General features: G+C 43.5%; 1 protein-coding gene across 2 annotated transcripts; it reads right to left on the reverse strand.

The window, feature by feature from the left end:
- Nucleotides 1-2,711: 2,711 nt before the first annotated feature.
- On the reverse strand, nucleotides 2,712-12,400 carry LOC114031840 (zinc finger and BTB domain-containing protein 14). 2 transcript variants are annotated; one of them, XM_027846999.1, is made up of 3 exons: nucleotides 12,155-12,400; nucleotides 5,905-5,989; nucleotides 2,712-4,145 (listed from the first exon to the last, which is right to left on the reverse strand). In XM_027846999.1, the coding sequence occupies exons 2-3, from the start codon at nucleotides 5,905-5,907 to the stop codon at nucleotides 2,802-2,804; spliced, it is 1,347 nt and encodes a 448-aa protein (XP_027702800.1). In that variant the 5' UTR covers nucleotides 5,908-5,989; nucleotides 12,155-12,400; the 3' UTR covers nucleotides 2,712-2,801. The 2 variants fall into 2 exon arrangements, with proteins under 2 accessions (XP_027702800.1, XP_027702801.1); XM_027847000.1 differs by lacking the exon at nucleotides 12,155-12,400 and adding an exon at nucleotides 10,964-11,351.
- Between the last annotated feature and the right edge of the window lie 595 nt (nucleotides 12,401-12,995).

Below are 12,995 nucleotides of genomic sequence, written 5' to 3' on the forward strand. Positions count from 1 at the left end.
CTTATACATATATTTCACCTAATTTTTCACACAACCCTGTAAGACAGGCAGGGAAGATATTTCTTATTTTAAAATTTAGGAAACAGGTTAAAATATTAAATGTCTAGCATACAGTAGTACAGCTAGGGGGAAAGCTGGTATTTGTATATAGGTCTTCTGACTTCAAATCTGGTGTTCCATTTGCTGCCTAATTCATTTTTTTCAGCCAGCCCAGATTCTGTCATAAAGCCAGAGGGAAAAACATAACTAAGTATGGTATAGTAGGTAGTGAACAGTGTCTAGGAAAAAATGCATTTTCTTCCTGGAATACGTGGAGAGGCAAAATACATCACAATAGTAATAGAATCCAAACTATGTTTCTGAAAAACTGAAACTGAAATGACAAACATCTTTTGTTTAAATACAGTTAGAGTGTCCTCAAATAGCTTCATATAAAAGTTACAGCTGAGAAGTTATTTTATTTTTACCTTGCTTTGGTGAGAAAAATCTTAGATTAGTTGTTTGCTGCCCAATTATTCCTACAGACCATGAGAACAGCACCATGTCATGGATAGAGCATTAGGCCTAGAGTCAGAAAGAACCAGGTCAAAAAGCTGCCTCAGACACCGTGTGTCACCCTGGGCAAATCACTTAATCTCTAGGCAGGCCTATGTTTCCTCATCTGTAAAATGAAGGATTGGACTCAGTAGGCTCCAGTATTTTCCCAGTTCTACATCTATGATCTCTCAGCCTGTTTCCATATCTATAAAACGGGGGTAACAGCACCTACCTCACAGGGTAGTTGTGAGGCGCAAATCAGATAATGTATGTAAAGTGCTTTGCAAACCTTAAAGTGCCACAGAAATGTTAGTTTTTATTATTAGAAGAAAATTTAGAAAATGCAGTAGGGCTGTCTTTAGTAGACAATAAACATTTGTGTGTAAATAAATTCAACCACTTTAAAAACAAAATAAAATGTTTTGCCAATAAATACATTAACAATTTCCCCCCCCATAAAGCTCAACAAAGTTTTACGAACTGAATCTGGTTTTTTTAATCTATCTTATGACTGGTGCTATCATAAGCTGAGAAAGGAAATTATTTTAAGTTTGTTTTTTAAAAAAAAACCAGCAACACAAAATTAAGAATAAAAATTATGGTAACTTCCTTGATTTTAAAATATTCTAAAATAATTAATGTTTTATTATAGAAGGTATTTCAAGCTACTGATGGAATTTTAAAGAATTTTTAAAGAAGGTGGTCAAATGAATCACATACATTAAAAGTGAAACAAAGTTCATCATTAGAATCAGTTTAACAGCTACAAAAAGGCATTCTTAATTTCTAAACAGAAATGCAAGCAATGATGAAGCAAAAAGAAACAATTAGCCTGGCAGCTTTTATGTTGGTCATAAATGTTTGTTGCAGACTTAAAATGTATTCTAATCAAATGTACAAAGAAAAGTGCAGCTCTGTCCATATTACTTGAAATATGTAACATTGAAAATTCTATACTATTTACACAATTAAAAAGACTTTAATTATTAATTTACATATGCTGCAACTTTGTGGCTTCTTGACTAGGTAAATCATGTCCTGCAAAAAGTTCAACAGATTGATGTAACTCTGATGAGCTATACAAACGTATATGAAGAAGTGCATTTAGTTAACACTCTTCTTTCAAATATCAACTTAATATTAAAGTCTTGTTCTTGAATTTTTTTTTAAATCCGATTTTGAAATCAATTGCAATTATTGAGTCTGATAAAGTTGGTAGGCAATTAAGTTTGCACGTAAAAAACTTGTCTCCAAGAGTCACATTCCTATCTCTAGTTGCCATCATTCACTGTACCATTCCCCTACTTTTAAAATGACTTTTTGAAACAAAACTTCACAGAGCAAGAGACACCTTAAAATAGGAAGGCTCTAAGAACTTGACCTCAAGATGACAAGTGCTTACTATCTGGCCATACCAACAAACCAAGTGGACCATACGGCCTGCTGTACAATCTAATTCAACATATGTAGGGAGGGGAGGAAAGTCAGATTAGGGAGGTGAGGAGCAACAAAGTGATGAAGAACCCTTGCCACGAGGCAACCAACATCTGAATTTCACTGAATACAGGAAAAAAAAACCTGACAAAATAAATGTAACAAATGTTAATATCAATTTGTACTTTCACTACTTCTAATGATATGTTTTGATTGCTCAGCTCATGGTCAATCATTTATCAAGCATTTTCTACTTCTACATGTTCTGTACTTGGGACCATGTCTCATGTAAACTGTATATCTCTCCCCAACAGCTAGCACGGCACTCTGAATAGGGAAGGTGCTTAATAAGTGTTCCCACTGTTGTCTTTCTGAGGAATAAAAATCTGATTTGACCAGCAGTCACAAAATGTTGATTAAGACATCAATGTACCCCATTATTCATTCTGTATAATACACTCCAAGTGCAATAGGAATACAAGAATTAAAAAGGTAGTTTTTTTTTTACTTCTATGACTTATACAAGAATTCTCAAATTAAAACCATTTAAAAAATGAACAGCAAACTGGCAATAATACTACGATTTGCTACGTACGACAGTAAAACCATTTGGTCAGAATTCTGAGGAAATATTTCCTTGAAAAGTTTTTAAAGCATCTAACCAAGAAGCACCGTCTTCAGTTCAATGACAACAACTCTTCACAAGTTTCCACAAAAATACAGTGACCAGTCTTAAGAAGTTCATTTTTAACCAGTTTAATCTCAAAGTCTATGCAGTAACTGCCTCTTGGATATAAAGAGTTCCGCTTTCCCTTGATCTCTGATTGCACCTAACTACAAGCTATGGTCTCAAGCTGTTGCTCCGCCTCAGCCGCCATAGCAGCTGCCTGCAACTGTTCAGTCTCACTCTGGATGGCACTAGTGGGGACCTGTTTCCTCTCACTGTGCATATTGTTCTCATGGCGTTTGAGGTCGGATGCCTTGGCAAACGCCTTTGTACAGGAGCTACAAACAAAAGGCTTTTCCCCTCTGTGTCTTCTTTCATGATCTTTCAGATGGGACTTGTGTTTGAAGGCTTTGTCACACATATGACACGCAAAAGGTCTCTCATTACTATGAACTCTTTCATGCTTTTTTAAGTCCGGAGCACGGATGAACGATTTCCCACACACTTCACAGCTATAAGGCTTATATCCAGTGTGGATTTTCAGGTGTTCCTTCAGGTGGGCCTGTGTGGTGAAGCCTTTGGTACACATTTCACAAACGAATGGCCTGTCTGCTGTATGGAGCTTTTCATGCTTTCTCAAGCGGGCTTCATCTGAAAATGTCTTTCCACATGCTTGACAGGCAATCTGCTCCCGGTGACCGTACAGTAAGTACTCAAATTTCATGTCACTGGTGGCTGTTGTCCAGCCAGGGGTCTGTTCATCTTTCACTTCACTGATGCCATCATTGAATGTTAAACCTTGAGGAGTCTGGGACCCCAAGTCTTTTGATTCTGAGGTATCCATAGATTCTACTTCCTGGCCATAGCAATTTACTTTTCGAACTTCTTCACTCCCCAACTCCTTCAAGATTGCTTCTTGAACCCTAAGTGTGGTAGTGGGTGACTTACCATCCTCCTGACTTGGGGGAGTTCCTTCCACTGTATCATCAGAAGGACTGTCATCCTGATCTCCAATTTCTTCTACTTCATCATCCTGATTGTCAGTGGAATCTCCAATGGGGCGGTTTATTTTCAAGCAATACTTGTTTTTTGCCTGAGTGTTGTTTTCTTCAGGACTAGACACATCTCGCTTCTGAGAGCAGAGTTTATCTAAAAACCGGATACCCAGAATCTGACCTGATGACATCATCAAGTTTACGTCTTCTTTTTTTACAGAAATCTTTGCAGTATACATGTAGTTCAAAACCTCCTCAAATATGTCAGAACGAAGGAAATCTATCTCTATTACAGATGAACTATCCACCTCCAGCTTCTTGAAAAGCTTTTTGAAGTAGGTACTGCATGCAGCAAGCACACATCTATGTGCCCTGAACTTCACGTCTTCTACCACAATAGCAATATCACAAAATTCTCCTTCCAGACGTTGTTCATTTAATGTTTTCAGAAACAGAGTTTTATGATCATCATCATTATATTTAATGGTTTCAGACATACTGATGAAAAACTCCTACAGAAAAAAAGAAAAGCAAAGTCTAAATATTACCAATGAATGAAACAATCCAGGATTATGAGATAAACTTTAACTACAGGTATATCTTTTTTTTTGCTTTTTAAGCCTAGAAGACCTGATACAATCAATACAACAGTCTTTTTTTGAGAGCAAAGAAAGGATAACTAAACTATTTTTTTTAAATTCCAGTTTCCCATTTATTAGGAATTTGGCTAACCCTAAAGTAATGAAGTTTATTATAAAAACAAAATCAGATGAAGAATTCTAAACTGCTGAGTAAATCTTCTATGAAGAATTTATGAGAAAAAAATTAAATTAAAAGACAAAGAGATGTCATGAACTACAATGGTAGCAGTGCCCACAACATACCTGGGTCCTTCTGAATGCTTGTCCATAGTCCACAATCCACTCTTTGGAGCTCATATCTTTGAGTAGCCCACTTAGCCTACACTCTCTACTTGACCACCCTAGGCAACAGACCAAGCTTCAGATTCCCTCAGATCATCTCACCATCTGCCAGTCTGGGAATTCCTAATCCTTCTTTCAAACCCTGCCCCTCATCCTCAGAACAACATTCCCCTCCCTGGTGACCTCTCCCCTTTATGTATTTGTCTTATCTTACTAGAATGTAAGGGGCAGCCAAGGTGGCTCTATGGATAAAGGGCTAGTCCAGGAGTCAGGGAATTATCTCCTTTTAAAAAATATTTATGGGGCAGCTAGGTGGCACAGTGGATAGAGCACGGGCCCTGGAGTCAGGAAGACCTGAGTTCAAATCAGGTTTCAGACAATGGACACTTACTAGCTGTGTGACCCTGGGAAGTCACTTAACCCCACTGCCTAGCAAAAAAGAAAAAAAAAAATTTGTATTGCCAGGGAGTAGCAGAGTGCCGGGCACCCAACACATTTAGTATATGTTTTTTTTAATTCAATAATTTATTCACTCATTCACTAATGAGAGTATGGATCCAAGCACCTCAGTACATGGAATATTAAAATAACAGTTTCAAGAACTAAGGATGGGATCTCTGGCTCACTGAATAATCACTCTTGTTTGGATCTATAACATCACCACAGAGCCAGTGGTTGAGCAATTAATACTCAGCGATTTTAACTGGATGTTAACTAGATATTAACTCCATGGTAAAAGGAGAAAATTAACACTCAAATACACCAAAGAGGGCCATAATGGTGGGGTATTGGCTTCCAGACTAAAGAAAATTCTAGGATATTGCTAAAAAGCCTGGAAAGGATAGGAGTCCAAAATAATCCTGGGGCAGACTAAAGGATTGCCAGGGACTAGATGAAGGCCTGGAAGATAGATGGTGCCTCTTGGGTGCATGCTGAAACACCCAACATCTAGATAAAAGTGTGACTGAAATATAACAAATGTGCCTGACAAAAGTGAAGAATAAGTAATAGATGTTTGTCTTCGACTCTGTAATTACTACAATACTACTTTTCTGGATGTACTCCTAGAAGCTTAAGGCTAGAATTAAAAACACTCAGCATCATAACAAGGAATTTTTGATTAAACCCCATGATTTTTACATTGTCGCTTGAATTTATTCTCTTCAAAACCATTCTGATTTCCTTTTAATCCCCTCAGAATCAGTATGAGGCAATCATACTTTTCTTTAAACCAAATCAAAAGTACATCAAGGCATGATCTATATCTGAAACATGTTTTTTTTTTAAAAAGCAAATATCAAATTAATTTACTGAAATTTCACTGAAAACTATTAAATGTCATATTTACCATGAACAATTTAGGCAATTATCTTGATGATTTAAAACACCAAATTCTTCAGATCAGAATAACTCTGATCACTGATACTCCAAACCTGAAAGAGGAAAAAAAAGTAAAGAATCATCAAGCTCTCAAATTCTAAACAAAGAATACTGTGACTATGTTTCTTAAGGGGAACACATATGTATATTCGTAAATTTGATAGGTTTAGCCTACTAAGAAATTATTGGGGGAAGGAATGAGGTCTACCCATGTTTAAGATAGTTTCAAAGGAAGAATAACAATGAGGTAAGAATATAGAACACTACAGGGGTACAGGGACTTAAAGCACTATTAGAGGCAGCAACAGGAACCTCAAAGATAGGTGGTAGGCAGTTCAAGTCCCAGATTTAGGCAGGCAGGTACAGTGTTAGATGCTTTAGTGTTTTATCTAGAATCAGGGGTGGGGAACCTGTGGCCTCTAGGTCATTGGGTGCGGCCTTTTGACTGAGTCCAAGTTTTACAGAACAAATCCTTTTATTAAGGGAATTTATTCTGTGAAATTTAGATTTGGTTGAAGGGCTGCACTTAAGGACCTAGAGGGCCACATGTAGCATCAAGGGCATAGGTTCCCCACTCCTGATCTAGATAGATAATTCAAGATTTTTAAGATTTGCATTCTAAAGATAAAAAAAAAGTACAACTATCCTATAAAGCAAATTATTTCAACCTCCAGCTAGGGCTTTAGAATTTTTAATACAATAAATATATTTCAAACTTCTTCAAAAGTTTGTGTCTATGGAATGTATTGAAGACTTTGCTACGTTTGTTCTATCTAATAAAGCACTAACCAGACAGGGTTCAATTTCAGAGAATAAGCCTCCACTAGAAATTTTTCTATTTACATATTCAAGTATCCTCTCTCTCATACTCTCATAATCAAAATAATGTTTTTTTCCATCAGCTCTTATTACCAACTTTGGATCTTCCTCCAGTTTCCTTCACCCCCCCCAACGGGGGTGGGGGGAATTTAGCTATTATTTCAGTTTCCAGAACCAAAGTGAACTTGATCTACACTGGCCATGATGTTGCAGACCCAAGGTTGGTTTGTCTCCCCTGCCTCAGGAGCAGATTCAAAGACATCTTCCAGCTCATTTGTTCGGCTCATCCAACAACCTAAGGGCCCAGATGCAGAGTCAAAGATATTCCTACTGACCAAGGCAGTAAACCCCATTCCCAAAATCCTCCATCCTGAAAAACTCTCACTGGATTCTTCCTACCTTCCTATATCTCTTTCTGCCCTTTGTGGCTAAACTTTAAAAGGCCATTTACAATTACTGCCTCTACTTTCTCTCCTTTGACTCTTCTTAAATCCCTTCCAGATTCCAACCTCTTCATTTCACCAAAACTGCTCCCTGCAAAGTTACCAATGATCTCTTAATTTCCAATTCCAAAGGCCTTTTTTTCAATCCACTCTCCTTCACAATCTATGGAAACTTTGACACTGTTGATTACCCTCTTCTCCTAGACACTCTCTTCTCTCTAGGTTTTCATGACACTGCTGTGTCCTGGCACTCTTCCTACTAATCTGACTGCTCCTCAGTCTCCTTTGTTGAATTCTTATCCAGATCACGCCCTCTGAAACCACAGATTTTCCACCCGGCCCTCTTCTCTTCTCTCTCTATACTACTTCACTTGGTGACCTCATCAACTCCCATGGATTTAATGACCACCTGTAGCCTAAAGATTCTCAAATCTACCTATCTTGCCCCAATCTCTCTGCCGACCTCCAATCTCACATCACCTACTGCCTTTCAGACATCTCAAACTCAAAAATTGAACTCCTTTTCCCTCTAAACCCTACCCCTTTTCCACCTTCCCTATGTAACACCATTCTCCCAGTCCCTCAGGCTCAAAAACTAGGTGTCATCCTCAACTTCTCATATTTCTTGCCTCCCATATCCAATCTATTGGCAAGGCCTATGGATCCATCTCTCCTGTATGCCCCCTTCCCTCCTGATACTGCCACCATTCTGGTGTTAAGTCCTTATCACTTCCCACCTATACTATTCCAATAGCCTGCTGATGTGTCTGCCTGCCTCAAGTCTCACCCCACTCCAGTCTATCTCCATTCAACCACCAAAGAAATTTTCTAAAGCACAATTCTGACCACATCACATACACCCTTCCACCTCCAACTCAAACTTCAGCAGCTTCCAATCACCTCTGTATATTCCTCTATTTGTTATTCAAAGCCTTTCATAACCTATTCCCCTCCTACCATTACAGGCTTCTTAAGCCTTACTCTCCAACAAGCTGGACCAGTGATGCTGCCCTTCTGGCTATCTTAGCTCCAGACATTTTCTCTGGCTGTCCCCCAAGACTTGAATGCTTTCCTTCTTCATCTCAGCCTCCTGCTTTCCCTGGTTTCCTTTAAGTCCTGACTAAAATATCACGTTCTACAAGCAGCTTCTAGGGCCTTCTCACTGTTAATTATTTCCTATTTATCCCATAAGTAGCTTCTCTGTACATACCTTTGCTTGACCTGGTGTCTCCCATTAGACTGTAAGCTCCCTGAGGGCAGGGACTGTCTTTTACCTCTTTCTGTATCCCCAGGGCTTAGCACTGCACCTGGCATTCAGCAGATGCTTAATAAAAGTTTGTCTGCTACAAAAATCCCAACCACACCCTTATCAGAAGAAAATGATCACAAAATTTTCTGATTCCATGAATCCTCCTCTCACAGGACAAAAATATTCTAATCCTCACCTCACTGTGGGAAAAGATTCCTGCATTGTAGCTACAATAGCCTTTCCTGGAGCCTTAGTTTTCAGTAGGGCATAGGAAAAATGAGAGACTTGGCTTTATTTGCCACGCTAAGGAATAAGTACAATGACTTTTTGAAGGTGAGGATATTTTGCCATATCCCAACTGATATAAAAACCAGTTGATTGGAATCCCCTTGAAAGCATTGCCTGGCCCAGAGAAGAAGGTGTTGAATAAATGTTTGGGTGGAATTGAACCACAAACCACGTAATTCAGGTAAACTGAAATATTCCCACTGACAGAACCTCTACTATTAGCAAGTAGGAAAGGGACCAAGTCTACTGAAGGCAAAAACATGAAATAATTAAATTTATTTCAACCATTTCATCCTCACCAATTTGAATACTCTCGTCCCAGATGAAAAGATACAATCTAATCCCCTATACCTCAAGTCTTCCCAGCTCTGAAAAGCCTATGATCCTAAAATCAATGGAAATTGCATTTTCAGTCTCATTTCCAAAGAAGAAATGTCCCTTTAAAGCAAGAGTTCTTAGGCCTGAGGTCTACGAATTTGAATTAAAAAAAATTTAAAAAAAAAAACAATATAATTGGTTTCCTTTGTAATTTTCAGTATTTAAAAATGTTCTAAGAAGAGGTCCTTAGACTTCATTAGATTGGTGAAGGAGTTGACAACACAGAAAAAGTTAAGAATGCCTGCTTTAAAGGAATTTGAGGCCACTGAAAACTGGTAAAAAAAAGGGGGGGAGGGGGCGATGTTAAATATCCTTTCTGAAGCTACTTTCAGCTTAAAATCCTATGACAAGTCGGGTGCTCCTGGATTGTTTGTCCCTGCTCAGAGTCCTCGCTACCAATGTCTGACAAAACAGATGGCAAATGGGCTTTCCAGAAATATGAAAGCACATGTACTATCTTTTAAACTGGAGCAGAAACCACAAGGGCCAGAGCAGCTAATAACTCTAATACAGGCAAGAGGACATAGCCGAGTTTGTCCTCTCTTTATTCCGCTAATTTTTGCAGTGTCTGTGGACTTTGAGGTGGGACACCTTTTTTCTAATCTAAGCTCCATCACTAACATTTTGCATGATTTTATTCCGCCTCTCTGTAACTGTTTCTTCACTTGTCAGAGGAGAGTACGGGTTGGATCAAATGGACTCTAAGATCCCTTCTAACTCTGAAAATAATCTCTAGGTTTCCTTCCAACTTCCAAATTCTGGGAAATTCATAAAGAATGTGTGGAAAGCACAATGGCTCTGGAATCAGACAACATGGTTCTACACCCTACCTCTGATATCGTTTGTGTGAGCTGGGGCAAGTTCATCTCCCTGGGCCTCCTCACCAGCACAATAAAGCATCTGAACTAGACACAAAATAGACTCTAAGGTCCCTTCCAGCTCCGGCTCTCATTCAATGCCTGGCTCTATGACTTGGATCAAGTCACTTAACCACTCTGAGGCTCAGTTTCCTCATCCGTAAATTGAGAAGATTGGACTCAATAACCTCTAAGGTCCCTTCCAACTCTAAGTCTATAATCCTATGAACTAATATCCCTTAATTATTTACAGATATGGCTGGCTATAGGTGAGAGGTGGCATGGCCTTGCACATAGAGTGGGCCTTAGAGTCAGAGAGTTCAAATGTCACCTGTAACATAAACTGGATTTGGGAGACCAAGAGCAAGGCCTTTTCCCCAGGTAGCTCTCTCTAAGACGGAAAGTGCAGATCTTCATGGATAAAGGAGATTCTCCACTCGGAGCACACCACACAAATGAAATCACAAGTGTGGTTTTAGAAAATGGATACAGAGATTGAACTGTTGTTTCTTATTGATAAAATCTGTAAGTTAATCATTGGTGTTCTAATAAAAGTTCTGAATCCAATCAGCAGGCAATAGGTGTTGGAGGAAAGAAAACAGGACCTCAGTTTAAATCCCATCTCTGACACTATTGGTGTGACATAAGCCACTTAATTACTTTTTCATCTATATAACGAGACTAGATGCCCTATGATGCCCTTCCAGTTTCTCTATGACCCTAAGATTTGAGCACTTCTAAAAGTTGTGCCAGCCAGTGTGTAACAACAGCAGGTGGCCACTGATCATTCACTCCAGAACAGAGGATGCTTCAGGGATGTCTTGGGGGAGGGGGGGGAATGTTTGGTGGTTCCAATTCCTCACTGGTAATGAGACCTAGCAAGTTCAGACCTTCTCTCACTACAGTTCTTAGCTGAGCTCTTTCTGAATTTCCCAACTGTAGTTACAGTTACCCACTGAGGGGAGAGGAAACTAGGGCAATATCTCAACTTACAGAAAGCAAGCGGTTCCTGCAGCGTCCTCGGCCCCAGGGGCGAAGCTCTGTTTCGCTGACCAAAGGCTTCCCCACCTCTCCCCACCCTGTCACCCTACAGCAGCGAGACCTGAAAGTAGGGGACCCCGGGAAAGATGTGCGAGGCTCAAGGGGCCTCAAAAACTAACCCAGGTTTGGGTGTAAATTTTTTCCCCTCTAAATCCAGTAACAGAGACAGGGCAGAGCTGAATAAGGCCGTTTACATTTGTTTTGAAACAGAAGCCTTTTCCGGCTCACGGAAAAACGTATATCGAGTTCATAACTTCCGCTAAAAAATGTGGCAGAAAGAAGTTTGATTTTTTTTTGGAGGGGGGTGTCTTTTCGCACCGCCACGGTCATCGCATAAGGGCCAGAGGCCGAATGCACGGTGCACCGCGAGGCTGGCGGCAGCCCATCCAGCCCGGCTGAGGTGCACAGAGCAGCCGCGGCAGCGGCGGCAGCCAGTGGCGCGCGGGGCCGCCTGCCCGCGAGCCCAGCCGAGAGCTCGCGCCCCGCGCACTCCCCGTCCGACTCGCGCCGGGTCCCCCCTCCCCCTCCGCGGCCGGGAAGGGGAGGGGGGGGGTCGAGGAGCGGGGAGCGGCCTCGCGCGCGGCTGGGGAAACAAGCACCCGCCCGCCCGGCTCCGAGCACAGCTCCCTCCGCCGCGGGGGTGGGGCGATCCGCCCGGCTCGGCCATTCCCGTGCCCAACTCAGCCTCCCCCAGCCCAGGCACTGCAAAGCCTCAAACAAACGAGAGCGGGACAGTAAGAGAGGGGCGGAGGTGGGATCGGGGCGCCAGGCCCCAGTGTGCAGGCCTGCCAACCCGTCTTTCCTGCTCCGATGCACTGCGGAGGTGCGAGCCGCGGCAACGGCGGCGGCCATGAAGACTCCCCAAGCGGAGACTGGAGCGAGAGCGCGCGCCGACGCCGCCGCCGCCGCCCGCTCGTCCGCCCCGCTGCAGCCCCGCGAGAGCCGCGCCCGGCCCTGCCCGGGCCCGGGCCCGGGCCCAGTGCCGCGAGCCTCTTGCACATCCCGGGGCGGGCACGCGCTTCAGCCGGGCCGCCCCCGCCGAGGCGCTGCACTCGTCGGCCCGCCGCCCGGCCCCCCATCCGCGTCCCCGCTGCTCTTCCCGCACCCCTCAGCCCCAGGCCCCGCCGCCCAGCCCGCGCTTACCTGCTGCCCAGCACCGCCACGGACCCTTGCCCGTACTCCCTACACACACAGGCCTTTGTGTGGAGAGGTGGGCACGGGGCTATTGGGGTGGCTGGATGGGCAGTGTTTTTTTGGGGGGGATTAGCGTGTTTTTATGGAGTTGGGGGAGGGTACGGGGTGGGGGGAGGGGGAAACTGTGCACGTCCGTGGCGATAGCTGTCCTCCTATTCCTGCACGAGCACAGAATGCCGAGCTGGCCGTGAACACCCCCACCACCATCCCCCCGTTTACCTCTCCCCCCCCACCTCCCGTTCATGCGCGGTGCGGGCTGGGAGAGGGCGCGCCGCCGCTTTGCGCAGGCACGTAAACCTAAGTTAGCGTTCGGTCGCTAAAGGGTTAAAACCAGGAACTCTACAGCGTTTATTAGACCCCCTCCACTTCCTAGGGCCTCCCCTGCGCACGCGCACGCACGCGCGCCGCTACCTTAGCGGCGCGCCGCGCGCGGGAGGAGGGGGGTGGGGATAAGCCGGAAAAGCTGGGGGCGGGGCCCGCGAACGAGGAAGGCGCGCGGGTATGGGGAGAGAGAGGGCTGGTGCTTCTGTTTCCCAGCTAACTCTGCTGGCGGCCATGCGCTCTCTGGTCTCGCGCCCGGCGCCGCTAATCTGCTCAGGCCGCGGATTCGCGCGCCCGGTCCCCGGCGACGTGAGAGAGAGCTGTCGGCCCCGTGCGTGTGCGTGTGCGTGGAACCCGCTCCCCGTGCACGCGGGAGGGAGTTCGAGCCCCAGGGGCGCGCGCGCAGTCTGGGGCGCGGGTCTGCGGCTTTAGCCTTTCGTTACCCAAAGCTCGCGTTCCTCCCCGCCAA

The sequence above is a fragment of the Vombatus ursinus genome, unplaced genomic scaffold, assembly GCF_900497805.2.
Source record: "Vombatus ursinus unplaced genomic scaffold, bare-nosed wombat genome assembly UNPS02015255.1, whole genome shotgun sequence".
Classification (NCBI taxonomy): domain Eukaryota; kingdom Metazoa; phylum Chordata; class Mammalia; order Diprotodontia; family Vombatidae; genus Vombatus; species Vombatus ursinus.